General features: G+C 32.3%; 1 protein-coding gene across 2 annotated transcripts in view; it reads right to left on the bottom strand.

The window, feature by feature from the left end:
- LOC141534488 (sodium channel protein 60E) overlaps positions 1–14,983 on the bottom strand; it is a 59,446-nt gene that overhangs the window by 6,036 nt on the left and 38,427 nt on the right. Inside the window, exons 7-20 of one of the 2 annotated variants that reach the window (XM_074253866.1) lie at positions 14,235–14,369; positions 13,852–14,066; positions 12,219–12,694; positions 11,886–11,974; positions 10,483–11,709; positions 10,220–10,386; positions 8,977–9,292; positions 7,504–7,620; positions 6,230–6,388; positions 5,729–6,025; positions 3,621–3,775; positions 2,349–2,835; positions 1,292–1,611; positions 698–1,057 (exon numbers count right to left, since the gene is read on the bottom strand). In XM_074253866.1, coding sequence (XP_074109967.1) covers positions 698–1,057; positions 1,292–1,611; positions 2,349–2,835; positions 3,621–3,775; positions 5,729–6,025; positions 6,230–6,388; positions 7,504–7,620; positions 8,977–9,292; positions 10,220–10,386; positions 10,483–11,709; positions 11,886–11,974; positions 12,219–12,694; positions 13,852–14,066; positions 14,235–14,369 — 4,520 coding nt within the window. Of the gene's footprint in view, positions 1–697; positions 1,058–1,291; positions 1,612–2,348; positions 2,836–3,620; positions 3,776–5,728; positions 6,026–6,229; positions 6,389–7,503; positions 7,621–8,976; positions 9,293–10,219; positions 11,710–11,885; positions 11,975–12,218; positions 12,695–13,851; positions 14,067–14,234; positions 14,370–14,983 lie in introns of both variants that reach the window. The other variant, XM_074253873.1, reaches the window with a different exon arrangement.

Genomic DNA, 14,983 nt, shown 5'->3' with positions numbered 1-14,983 from the left:
AGAGTAAATTTAGATTTTTTTTCAGTGGAGTGAATTTTTATTTTAATGTAAAAATTTTATTTAAAAATACTTTAAAAATTTATCTCAAGCTTAAGTTGATAAATTTTAAATAAATTTTTACTCCGCGGAATTTTGTTTCTATAAATAGTAGATATAAAATCCTCCTTAGAGTGAATTTAACTCCGAAGAAATAAAATTAATTAATAAACATCCGCTCCGCAAATTTTTTACAGTGCAGGACTCGGAAAAATGACAATTAAAATTTTTGAACTGATCGAATGAATAGTTGACTGAAAAATGTATTGCGTTTATTTGCGCAAACAAAAAGTATTGTTAATAAAAAAATTTGAAGTTATGTTTGATGAAATGGAGTAGTTCAACAGAATGGCGGCATGCTCGAGCACGCTACTCGAAATTGAAACATGGATTAATTTTTTACTGAACGAAATTCATGCGTAGATATATTAGATATTATTAAATAAAAAATCAAACTTTTGACATTATTATTTTAGATAATTAAAAAATAATTTTTAAAAAGTTTGATTTTTAATTCAATAATTGAAAAGTTATAAACGACTTCAATGCGGGTTAAATATTGCAAAATTACAGTAAATCCAATAGTTAGACTACAGAAACATTAGACACCCAAAAAGAGTAAAAAGGAAAAAATAAATTAACATGATAAATAAATATTTACGTGATATAATCGCGGAAAGTGCGTTGAATAAGTCTGGCAGCTTTGTCCTGCCTCTTCCAGATCCTCGTGGACGACACGATCTCCAACTCCTTCCTCGTAGGGAACTGTTTCTTGAACTTAACGTCCATTTGCTCCTGGAGTTTTCTAAAGTCTTCAGACTCCTCGACGTGTCCAAGGACGTGCTTGACAAGTGCGTGTAGGATGTCCAGACAGTGTATTTTGTTTCCTTTGGCGATAGGAAGATTAAAGCTCACCAATGCTACGACATTGGGCTTTGAAATTCCTAACGGAGGGTCTAAGCTCGCTATGAAGTCGCTCAGTTGTGAAAACCGGATGAATTGCGTTGCATGAGGGTCGTATCTGTTGATCGTTCAATTATTAGTTAGTGCAGTAGGTTAAGTATTAGAAGTCAATCAAAAATGATGATCACTCAAATTAATTTTTAAATTTTACCAAAAATTTGATAAAAACGTTAAATTCTGGGTAAAATATTGAATGTACTTTTTTTTTTAAAAAATTAAATTTTCTTTAAAAAGCGTGCTCATAAATTTTTCTCAGTGAACTTTTGAATAATTAATAAAAGGTAAAAATTACTTTGACCATCTGATGTAAAACATCTCAAGATCATCCTCGACAATGCCGATCTCTTCTTCTTGGTGCGCCTGGTTAAAGTTTTCCAGGATAATAGCGATGTACATGTTGATGACTATCATGTAGCTGATGATGATGAAGGACGTGAAGTACGTAATGGCTAGGAGGGGTAACCCGCAGTCTCCGTTCAACTGCCGGGCGGTTGGGGTAGGGTCACACAACGGCGGTTGAACCATCAGAGACTCCAGGACGTCGTTCCATCCTGCCGACGTCATCAGGCGAAACAACAGCTGCATGCTCCGACCAAAGGTCTCGAAGTTCACCTTTTAGTTGTTTTTAGCTTTTTAGTTTTAGTTTGTTCATTTCTATCCAACTTTTTATTAAATATTGCACACCTCCATGCTCTACGCCCGGCTTTCAGTTAATACTCGCTTTAAAGTTCGTACTTGTTCTTTTGGATACTCCCGCTGTTTGCATAACGCTAAGCAATTGTATTAAGGTCATTGTTATAGAGTAATTTTAAATACACTGCTAATGCAATTCTTCCTCTAATACCGTTGATAGTTGAATATGTTTCTAAACTTCATTTAATATTAATTCACGATTTTATTATTTCTGTTCCCGCAGAGATAATTAAATTTCGTCTATAAATTTTATATATAATATTAACTGAATTCTTTTTTTTATCAGTCTTTAAATAGTTTATGAATTGTTTAATTTTGATATAAATGAATTATAATTTTTTTATATTTTTATTAATTAACTTTCAAAAAATAAATGAAAAAGCATAAATATTTTTTTATCAACTCCCTAAAGTGACATCTTGAGTAAGAATTTTTTCGCTTTTCTCCCTCAATTTATCACTGAGCTGTCAATAGTTGAATTTCCGCGAGTAAAATCGGGCTCTCTATCGCATTGAATGTCAACATAATTAATGGCATTACATTATCCTGACATTGAAATAATTTAACGGCGACATAATAAATTTTTAGGGGACTGAGCTTTGAGATGCGCAATTAAAATGATTAAGAAAATAAGTCGATAAATAAATTATACAAACCATGTCATCGAGAGCACCCTGCTTGCGAACGTGTCCAAAGACCGACATGCCGATAATTGCATAAATAAACGTAATAAGTGCGAGCAAAGCACCGATGTTAAACAGCGCCGGTAAACTAACGACCAGCGCAAACAGCAGTTTCCGAATACCCTTGGCAGCCTTGATAAGCCGCAGTATCCTTCCGATTCTGAACACCCTCACGACCCGCAGGAGCGTCGGTGACACGGGAAAGTCTATCATTATGTCCTCCATGAGGATTCCGAGGATCGACGCCAGCACCAGTATAAAGTCGAACAGGTTCCATGGCACCGTGAAGTAGTGGTACCGCAAACCTATTATTTTAACGATAGCTTCCAGCCCAAACACTGTTGTAAAAAATGCGTTCGACACTTCCAAAATAAAGAACACTGGATGTGGCTGGTTGTAATGCTCGATACCCATCGTCAGCATGTTCAAAAATATCAGTACGAATATTGCTATTTCAAACCTGTGTACATAAATTAGTCATTAATTTTTTTTTTTTTGGCCCGTGTCAAAGCGGCTTTATGGCGAGCAATAAAAACATCACTGGGAAAATTAAAAAATTAATCGGCTTATTTTATCGGTAAAAAGTATCAATTTTATTTTTGGAAAAATTTTAACCACGATTTTTGGGTTAAATATTGAACAATTGGAAGATAAATTTTTTACAGGAAATTTTTTTTTTTTTTTTTTTTTTCAAAATTACTTTTAGAAATTTTTTTGACTCTAATTCTTTAGATAGAATTTTAATTCAAAATAAGAGTTTGAAAACGATTAATCAACTAATTGACTTTTTTCTGTTAATTATTTTATTTTTGATGCAAAATCGTGGATCAAAACGTATATTAAAAATATTAAAATCATAATGAATTTTACTAAATAATTTTTGCATGTCGCGAAAGATTTAAAAGTATTTGTATTTTATTTTAATCAATTTTATTATGAAGAATGAGATTATAAGGCGTGCACTTTTGGATTTTCCAAATTTTTTAAAATTAATAATTAAAAAAAAATAGTACAGTAGTTTTTGAATAAAATGAAAAGAATTAAATTTTCAATTTAATCACAATAATTTATTTAAAATTTTTGTACGTTGTGTTTTTCCCAGTGATTCTTCTGTTTTTCGATTAAATTTAACAGCACAGTTATGCTTTCTAAAAAAGTCAGAATAAAACAATAGACGTATAGACCTGCTCTAAACAAATACAAATAAAAGTAATAATTAATCAACTATCTTTTGAATTTTATTACCTCCTGGAGTTGGATAAGTCGTAGAACATGGCGAGGAATTGATTCATCGGACGTTTTATTACTTTTTGAGGCTTTTTACGGCCTAGTTTTTTCATGGCTGTGTAGTAGTGCTTCTGACTTTCGGTCAGAAACATTTCTAGCACGCCACCTTCGTACTATAAACATAAAGATTACAAAACAACGTTATAATAATAAATTTTAACATTTATTAGGTAATTTGGGGGCATGTATGCTACCGTGTAATAAAGTCCTTTTACTGTCAGATAAAAAACAATAAACCTACTTCAAACAAACACTTTTGATTCATTATTCAAGCAACATATCTGCGAGAACTCTTTAAAGACTAGACATATTTTGTTTATATTTTTTTATAAATATATATACAGTAGAGGCGTGATAAATACTCGGCGTGACAACAATCGAATTATTTAACAGCAAGCTGCAAGCCCAAACATCAAGCCCTTGTGAATAATTGACAAAGGATTTAAAACTCCGCAATGTAATGGGTTTATATTAAACTAAAGGGCTTAAAAGTTTAAATAATCATGTACTTGTTGAATCTTTTCAGTGTCACGATTTTAAATTCATCAGGTTTTAGGTTCTATTACTTTAAACTCGTTTTAGTCGATATTAAATTTCGGTTCGTTTCAGAAGAATAAGAAATTCTATTGAATGTAACCGAACAGAGCAAACACAGCGGCCAAGTTAAATCGAATTTATCCGAGAATCGTAAAATAGCTTTGAAAACATGCCAAATAAATTAAGCAAAAAGAACATGCTTCCCTCAAGATATTAATTACGTTAAATTAGTGCTCTGACAAAATTAATGCCCATTCTGCTGATGATTTTGAATTGGAAATTGATTTATTAATACCTCCGATAGGATACTATATTCATGAATATGGATTTGAGAGTTCAAGTCATCATCATCACATTTCAGGGTTTATTTGAGTTTAATATTCTCGGTATTTGTACTACATATTTAGTTTTAATCACTGATTATCATGGGTAATGAATATTTAATGTAATAATTTAATGATGTTGTTGATTATGAATTAATCCGGCTTTTCGGTAAGACCGGAGGTCTTTTTGCTCGTCGAAATATTGTGTAGAGAAAAGTGAAGTTAAAAGGTCATATGCACTTGGAATTTTTTATAAATTAATTTTTATCATGGACAGTTAAAAAGACTATTTTCTAAAAACTACCTTTTCAAAATCAGTTAGCAAGATTTTTCAAGAATAGCTGAGCCGATCCTTCTCAAATTTTTACTATACTTGAAAATGGCATTTTTTTGGTTAGAAGGCCGGATTTTTTGGAAAAAAAAGAACATTTTTAAAATAATTTATACTAAACATACTAAACAAAATTTCTAATTTTGAATTCTCTTTAGAAAAAAATTGAAGGGAAATTAAGGAGATTTTAATTTTTAATTTAATGTTTACAATATTTAAAAAATCGTCTGTATCTTTCAGTAATTGAAAGATTAATAATTCTAGTACACATTTAATATTTTTATAAACAATTTAAGGGTATAATTTTCATCGAAAAAAAAAATTTTTTTTTTATGAAATCTCCATTTTATTAAAAACAAATATTTTGATAATTCTTTCGAATAATCGTTAGATAATGTCTGACATTATAAAATTTTTTCGTATTATTGGAGGTTAATGGTTCAAACAGAGTTATCGTACTGATCGTGACACATTTCTTTAGAGAATCTTCCGAATATATATTACAAGAGCTAGAAAAATCATTATTTGGCAAGAAAAAGTACTTATTAATAAAGTATAAAGCAACAGATGAATGTATCTTAATTTTCAGATTAATCAATCAAAAAATTATTTATAAAAAATTATCTGAAATCTCTTTTTTCTTGAGCCTAAGCGGGTATAACCCAATTAAAAATGAATTAGAACGAAAACCTGTTGAAGGAGTTTTTAATTCGTTCAATTTTAAATAGTTTCCACAAAAATTAAAGTCAAAAGTATGCACCATTTTTTAGGAGATTTTTCACAATGAAAAACATTAAATTTTCAGGACTTATTTTTAATCGTAAATCGTGTGAAATTGATAAAAAAAAATGAATTGCAATTGATTATTTACGTACCTTTTTTTTAAGCATATTAAAATTATCAATGATAACTCCGATGAATAGATTAAGAGTAAAGAATGAGCCGCATACGATGAAAATAACAAAGTATACGTAAGCCCATAGATTAGCTTCCCTTTGAGGTTGAAGGTCGACGCCCCTTGCATCAACCGCGTCTTCCATTACTTCCATCCAGCCCTCGAAGGTCGCGACTTGGAACAACGCCAGATAAGCAACACCAACGTGATCGAATGTTATCTTGCTGTTCTCCCAAGTGTAATTTAGATTCAGGCAATCGTTCTTCGTGTTTACTATCTATATCAACAGAGACACGGAATCACTTTAAGAAAAATCCCTCGAAATTCTAAAATACTCTAGACTATGGACTAAGGAGGTTTATCTGCAACGACTTGTTCAAGAGCTTTAAAAATAACTTACAAGAGAGTTTACATTCTTTTTTTTTTTTTTTTTTTTTTTTTTTTTTTTAACATTTATTTCTTTTTTCGGTACTTTACTCACCGAAATGTCTAGCAGCTCGCCGCTCTTGTCTAGACATTTGAAGAACTTTCCTCCGAAAAATTGAACTCCCATTATAGAAAAAATGAGCCAAAACACGAGACAGACGAGGAGCACGTTGAAAATACTAGGTATGGCGTACATCAACGCGTTCACTACAATCTGTAATTTCAATTCATTAATCGCTTATTCATATATTTAATTTATCAATGCTAAATAATCAATCCATTTAATTTATATAATAAACAAATAAATTGTTTCATATCGAGGACTTTCATTCGATTTAATTTCAATCAAATATCTCCAAATAAATTCACAATAAGCTCAACGCTTTGTGATAAAAATACAATACTGACTTTTTTTTCGCATCAAATATTTTTGAAAAACAAGGAACTTATTAAAAAGTATCAAAATATTTCTTCAAACTTTTTAAATTTAACCAAAATCAACTAAATTACAAACTACTGTAGTATCGGGAATGTCGTGGTATGCATGTGTATAAGTGTTTTTTTTTTCTCTTCTTCTCTCAGCCTTATATTTTTTTTAGTTAAAGTATTTTATTTTATTTTAGACTTAGAGTTTTGAAAATAAGACCCTGCGATGCTAGAGTAATAAAACCCAGGTCATGTTTTTGACGCTCAAGATTTTTGTAAATTGTTTAATCCTTCACCATCTGTCGTTTTATTACTCTTGCAATTAGTGTGTAAGTTAGATAAGGATGGGCGATGGTCCCAGAAGGGACAAGTTTGGGTCTCGACCTTTGAAAAAAGGAAAAATAAGATAGTTCCTAAGTCCTAACTCGCGCGGATAGTTGTATGAAGAAAATCATCTCTTGTAACAATTATTTTTTAAATAAAACTTAATATTACCGAATTACTGTTAACCTTACTATATATACCCGATATTACACTACCATTAAAATTTAATTTTTAATTACTATTTAAAATTTTTTTTTGTTATTTATTCAATTATTTTAGATTAATGATCTAACAAATAATTTGACCATAAATTATTTTCGACAATAGCGCGTAGAAAAATTCAATAAATCACCGGCCATTCATGCCAAGAACAAACTGAGCTATTATAGATAAATAAAAATCGGTGTCGTGAAACTCTCTACACAATAATTGTCAGTACTTATGACTCCCGAATTTACAACCGGTGAAATGTGTTTTGGCCAATAAATCTCTTAGAAAACAAGTTTATTTATTTATACTTAATACATTCGTTTTTCTATAGACAAGCAATTAAGAGAAGATGTTTTTAATAGATCTTACCCTCATGCCTTGCCATCTTGAGATTGCCCTGAGTGGCCTCAATGCCCTGAGAGTTCTCAACGACCTCAGTACTTTGAGGTTTTCATTTTCTTCGATCAAAAGACTAAACATCGAAACCTGTTGAACAAATCACTTTATTTTATTGATTGTTATTTTTTTTAATCTACTAACTATAGTATCGAGCTGCTCGCTCTTTGTTTATATTTATATTTATATTTATATCTACACTATAGGTTGTTATAGTTTTAGATATAGATATATTTATACATAGGTATGGATATGAAATCGCTATACATATTTTTTGAACAGATAGCATGCAAGTACACTGATCTATCCATACAATTGTGTAGCTGTGAAGATAAGAATGTTTTTTTTTAGCACAAATATATTTCTTAATAGATGACAAAAAATTAAAAATTTTATCGTCAAACTTAAAATTTTTAATTTCAAATCATCGTACAATACACGATCAATCTACTGATGATTAGTTTTTTGGAGTTTTTGGATTTTTTTTTTTTTTTTTTTTTTTTTTTAATCGAAACTGCTGACTTTTAAAGATTTGTATTTTTTATTAAAAATTAACATTAGAGATTTAAAAATTCAAGTTAAAAAAAAACTTACTAAATTTTTTTTTTTCATCGATTTTTAAATAAAAAAAAAAAAATACAAATTATCAACGATAAGGATTAAACACATAATATAAATTTCTCTTGTAAAATTAAAAAAAAAATTCTAATCCCACCGGAGCTACTAATTTCATTCGCGAGATGGCGCGATTAAATAATACTTCTCACAAATGGTAACATAAATCAGCGACGAAGTCTATAAAACGAAACTAAACTGTCTGATGGAACTTAACGAGCGTTAAAAATACAGTAATCAATATTATTCGGAGTTTCTATCACCGGTTAATTTATTTAACTTGATTAATTATAGAGAGAATTGTGGCTCGATTTTCAGAGTTTTAAAAGCAAGCAGTTCCTTTAATAATTAATGAGGGTTTAAAAAGGATTAGGATTGATTCTGAGAATATTAACGTACCTGGGTCCATGAAGCGACACATAAAACATATAGATAATACATATAGAAATAAAAAAATTTAAACATTCAAAAGGAATTCTCTTTCGTTTTCAGTGTAATACATTTTTTAAATCTTTTCTTTTTTTTTTTTTTTTTTTAAAGACACTTACATACGCTATATCTTTATCTAACACTTGTTTCTGAATGTAATTAAAAAACGTAAAATGATGTTCTTAAGCCCGTTGAACTAATAATAATTTGTCATCTCATGCGACAATAACACAATAGCTATTAGTTTGTAGCGTGTTATAGAAACATGAAGTACAAAATAAAAAAAATAAAGTTAAGAACAACAGTGTAACGATATTAATACACACATGTATTGTTATTATGATGGTAATAGTAGTAGTACAGGTTATCGTAATATAATAGCTATGAAGGGTGATAACTTACGAAAACAATGATAAAATCCAAGATTGTCCAGAAACTTGTAAAGTATTTACAGAATCCGAGCGCGATCCACTTAAGCACCATTTCGACGGTGAATAGCAGGCAGAATCCTAGGTTTGTCCAATAGAGAATTCCCTTCAGGAATGGATTGTCGTCGAGATATATGTCCTCGAAACAAAGGGTGACAGACGAGGCAAATATAAATGCCAGGATCATCCATTCAAAGCCCGGGGTGTCGACAATCGACAATACACGTATGCGTAAGTTTGTCCATTTGTGCCCCAGATCCGTGGCGATACATTGATTAATACAACTACATCTATTAAATAAACAATTATTAGATATTATTCATCATTTGCTTCACCCAGATTTTCTCGCAACAAAATTAAATCTTTTCAACAGGTTATGGGCTCGAATCTTTTAGCTCAAGTTTTCTAAACGCGTTTTATCTGCTCGCAAAGCAACTAAAAGCAAAATAATTAGAGAACTCGATATTTTTCTTTTGAACATGATTAATTCGTTATATTTTTGCTTATATCATTAATATTGAAAATAATTATTCAAATTTTGGAAAAATTAATGCCGAATTATTTACATAATAAAGTTCTTCCTACAATTTGAATAATCAAATATTAATGAATATTGCTTCAATGTAATTTAACTCTAGATTTTACAAATCAACAATTTATCTTTTAATTAAAAAGTATTACTGTCGATAATGCAAGAAATAATGCAAAATCTCATTAAATTTATATAGTACATTACCAATTCGTTGTTACGTCAGAAAAAAAAAGACAGATTAACTTATGATAGTTTTTTTTTATAATGATAACTATCACATGCTCTTAATCTGTAATTCATACCGACAGTACTTCCTCATAAAACCATCAGACTTAACTTTGCATTGACAGGTGGTATTAAATATAAAGTGCCTATGACACATTCTAAAAAAATAGTGCTGACTACTTTAATCCACTAATTGCAAAATAAACTACATCAAAACTTATTTTTCTTCATAAAGAAATTCGTCATATTCTTTCCTTATTCATGAAGAATACAAAAAAGTAAATTAAATTCTAAAAAAAAAAGCCAATAAAAGCCCTAGCTTATAAAAAATTGACTGCTAGATCTTCCGTGTTGCTTTAAACCTAAAACAATCTTCCATAATTAAACCACCTCCCAAACTCTTAAGTACCTTTTTTCTCCTAAAAAAAACCTCGCGGCGAATACCAATAAAAAAACTTACTTTTGATAGCAATGCTGAGGAAAGCAATCCTGGGGTACCCTGTTGGTCTTATTTCTCCCAAAGCCTGGAAAGGAGCCCATGCCGTCGATGTAACGTCCTTTGCTATCGCGCCTTCCACCGACAGTAAGCTCGTCGACGTAGCTAACGAGCGCGTGCCAAGGTCTTTTCTGCTTGGCCGCGGCTTGCTGCTGCAGTTCGTCTTGCCTCATTGTCGTCATCATCGTAACCGAGGACATCATCATCATCGACTCATTTTTCTCCACTTTCTCCTTTTCCCTTTCCTTCTCTTTCTCCTTTTCCTTCTCTTTGTCTTTTTCCGGATGCGGAAGCATCGCCAATCTTTCTTCATCTTCGGGAGTTCTGCCAGATTCCTTGAGAACCTCCATCTCGATACTTTCCTCAGGATTGGTCTCATTGCTATCGCCCTTGCCCTCGTCCAACTTCCCCGCAGGCCTCACAGTTTCTTGGCTACTGTGGCTGTAAGTGGTGACAGTGGCCTGACGGTGGTAGATCGGCTCGTAGGTAAACACCGGCTGGTTCAAACTTTCTTGATAGGACCGGTTGTAGATGTTGTCCTTGGGCAAGCTCAGAACAGTTTCCTGGATCGCGTATTTTTCTTTATCAGACTTGTCCATCACTTCGCGGACAATTTGTTCCAACCTGGTGTTCTTCTCATTTTCGGTCCGCTCTTTTCTGTACCGTTTTTTCCTGACGATAGATCTGATTCGGTCAAATGACCGCGCTAATTTTGAATCCTCACCAACTTCCTGTTTTTTTTGCTTCAACTCCTCCGAGTTGAAGCTGTTGAGCAACAAGGCCAAGAAGAGGTTCAGAACCATGAAATTGCCCATTACCAGTGCTGGAAGAAATATCGCGAAGCAAGTTTCCGGACCCTCGTCTTTCTCCGCACGCATGCAGTCCCAGAGCGGCTCGATCCACTCTCCGCAGAGGATCCGGAAGATCATCATAAAGGAGTGGAAGAAGTCGTTGAAGTTCCACCGTGGAACTGGGTCCGGGTAGAATTTCTCGGGCGTGTAGTCCTTGCTGAACAACTGCATGCCTATCACGGCGAATATGTAGATCACGATCACTAACACCAGTGTCAGGTTCCCCAAAGCTTCGATACTGGAGATTATAATGCTGAGCAGGACCTTCATCGTGGTCCAGGACTGCGCGAGCTTGAGGACTCGCAGAAGTCGGAGGCCTCGTAATACTGATAGACCGTCCACTAATTCGAATGTCAGGTCGATGAGGGACGCCGATACGATTATCAGGTCAAAGTTGTTCCACCCGTTGTTGAAAAAGTCTTTGCTCAGTGCGAGCAACTTTAGGAAGCACTCGAACGTAAAGATACTTGTGAAGACTTTGTTGCCGATGTTCAGCGCTTGCCGGACGTTCTCGCTCATTCCGTGGTGCTCCATTGCTAGAAAACCCGTGTTTAGAACTATGCACAGGGTTATCGTTAGCTCGAATAATGGGTCGCGGACCACCTGGAGAAGTTTTAATGGGTTTTTTTATTAGTCAGTTCATTAAGTTTGTTGTTTTTTAATAGGAGGATTAAAAAGGAAGGATGTACATATATAAAAAAATGTAAGATGAACAATATCAAAAAAAAAATCAGGTTTAAAATTCTTCAGTTACTGTGTTTAAAATGGGTTAAAAATACCTTATATAAACAATTTTGAAAACGCAACCAGCCCTCGTAATCAACACAACATTGAATACATTTGTCGCAATTTCTGTCAGGAAGATCATCTAAAACAAATAGAACATTTTTGAATATCTTTTTCGATTGATCACTTTATAACTCCCTCTAAAGGCGCTTTTTCTCTTGATCGTCAACATACGCCCTAGTTCTTCAATGCGCGATAAAAAAAAAAAATTTTTCCACGTGAATTCAATAAAAAATGTTATAAAACGAACGCTAAATCTTTCAACTCAAGACTCAGAGCAACCTTTAAAAAGAGTCTCCTGTATTTTATAATTGTAAAATTCTTACCAATGACAACAATATGGGACAAATACTCAGGAGGCAGGGTGTACATTTGTTTCTTAGTTTTGACCCCGTTGCATTTGAGGACCCGAATCTCCCGGCTTTTGCTCCTAACGGAAACAGTGACCGGGGCGATGGGAAGGAGGGTGCGTTCGCCAGTGGTGGTGGTCACCATCTGCATCCTTTCTTGTCGTTCGAGACGGTGCTCACGGTGCTTGTGCTCACGATGGTGATGCTCTCGCCGTTCGTGCTCTTCAGCCGAGGTCACGTCATCGCCATCGTGGTCATCAACGACACCCGAGTCATCCAGTGAGGACTGCTGGTTGCTATTATTGCTGGCTTGGCGCGAGTGCAGCATTCCTCGGTGAGGGGCCAGTCGGTGGATTGGGTCCGGTGGTCGGGATGGCGCCACCTGGAGAGGTAGATTTGATGGCCGGACGTTTGAGTGCCTTGGACTCGGACTCGGGCTCGGTGTCGCTGACCTGGTTTTCAGATAAATTCTTTCAGCATTTAATGAGTCAATTAATCGTTGTTCTTTAAATTTCAGACATCTGAGAATTTTTTTTTTTTGAGAATTTGAATTTATAAAATTATTTTTTAATATAAATTAAAAGTCAATTTATATTGAAGTTTTTTAATTAGTTATTTTTATTTTCAAGAAATAAATTTTTTTTTTTTTTTTTTTTTAGAAAACTTATTAGTTTTATTTATTTAAAGGCATAATTACATAAATTAATTTACTTTGAAAAAAAAAAAAAAAAAAAAAAAAAAATTCAACATCTAATTTTTGGCCAATTTTTATTTTTATTTTTTATTATATTTTAACTATAATTGAATCATGTTTAAAATAAATCTTTAAATAAGTAAATAAAAACATATTTTAAACTAAGAATAATTTTTTTTTTTTTAATTTCCACATTTGAGAATATTTTTTAGAGAAATTTTCGTTGGATTGAGTAAATTTTAAATAATTAAAAGACTAATTTTTAAATATTCATATTTTTTACGTTCAATTATTATTCGAGGTATTTAAAGAAAATTTTACGATTAAAAATGATTTTTTTTAATAATTAATAAACCACCAAATATAGTTGAAAAATCGAGTCACGAGGTCACATTAAAATGCCTTTGATATTTTTAGTGTACGTCAATCACAAATAAAATATTTACGAAGACCAATCGAAAGTTAGATATTGATAATTAATATTTAATTCAAATTTTATAAGTAATCATTGAATAAATTTTCTTTAGAGGAAATTTTTTTTTTGTTATAAAATGCATAATTATTTAACTTAAACAACTTTAAATAATAATTACAGTGCATTAAGCGTTTTTATAATAGAATATAGTACTTTTGATATTATAAGTGCATCATTACATAAACTTTGATGAAAATGAGGATGTTTTTGCTCTTCAATGAGTGACAAAGCCCAGCTTTTTTTTTTACCCCAAAAATTGCACAAAAAATTATTTTGTTCCTATGAAAAAAAAATTCCAGATGTCTGATCTTTTCAGCACGACGATTAATCCCAAAAAACAACAATTAAAAACAAGTGGCGTGGGTTGCAGGGTGGAAAGGACTCGTGAAGGTTAAAAGATTTGAGGATGATCCTACTGATCGCGTTTTTTAATCAAGGACCTGCTTCTCGCGCCCCCATTTTTTTCCTGGCCAGCGGAGCTTCTTCCTCGTTTTCTTCTTCGAGTTTTTTTCCTGGTGTAGCTGCTCAGCAGAACGCCTTTGCGTGCATCTATTTTTTTCTGCTTCTCCTTCGTCAGAGTTTTGATGTTGATCTTCGTTGGGTCGAAACTAAACGTCGAGTCTTCGCGATGGTCAGTCAGGTCTTTTTTTCTTTCCTGTCAATCAACGTTAATATTTAAATGAAAATTATTATTGATGAATCAATCAATCAATCTTAAGATAATTAATTGATGAATCCTTCGGCCGCTTAGTTGACAAATTCATCACTTAAATATCTTCAGACTGAAAGCGGGAAGGAAGAAGGAAGCCAATGAAAGTGTTACCTCGTTAGTAATTTCAGCTTCTTCCTCGTAGCTCAAGGCCACGACGGCAAGCATCAAATTGATGAGGTAGAACGACCCGAAGAACACGACCACCGTGAAAAACGTGACGCTGATAGGCCCGCACGCCGACAACACCTGTTTTGGTTAATAGGCATATCATTTTTCAAACCCAAATGGATATATATACGCTACCTCGATAGCTTCGCCAGTCTCCATTCTCTACTCTGTCTAGAAGTTCTCTCATCCATTATCTAAAATCTTTTTTCCTATCGTAATACATCATCATATTTTATCCGCTACTTTATAAATTACCTTATAAGCTTTTACATATTGTAGAGGTATATAGGGGTGAGAGTTTGAGCTTGAGTTTTCTTTATCAAAATTACTCTGTCTTTGTCCCAAGGAAATTACTTGGAAATTTTTGTTCATTTTTAATTAACCTTTTCCTGGTTAATTAATTCTTATCGAACTTTTAATTCTAAAGAATTAGATAACAGGAAGTTATTTTTAATTACTTTTATACTTAGTAAAAATTTTTTGGTAATTATCTGATGAATTTATTTTTTACATTATTGATTTTGATTCGTTTGTCAAAATTTAATATCTTATTAAATTAGAAAAAAAAATTGCATTTTTCATTTTTTTTAATTTTGTTTGCTATTATTTATTTGTTTAAAATTTTTTTTAATTATTAAATTTATGCTAAATTAATTTTAATCAATTAAGAAATAACCTTGTATCTTGTGAAT

Source organism: Cotesia typhae, unplaced genomic scaffold (assembly GCF_013202065.1).
Source record: "Cotesia typhae breed Kobodo isofemale line unplaced genomic scaffold, CoteBio_Ctyphae contig_123, whole genome shotgun sequence".
Classification (NCBI taxonomy): domain Eukaryota; kingdom Metazoa; phylum Arthropoda; class Insecta; order Hymenoptera; family Braconidae; genus Cotesia; species Cotesia typhae.
Note: the sequence above shows the minus strand (reverse complement) of the source record. Positions and strands in the feature narration are given on the sequence as shown.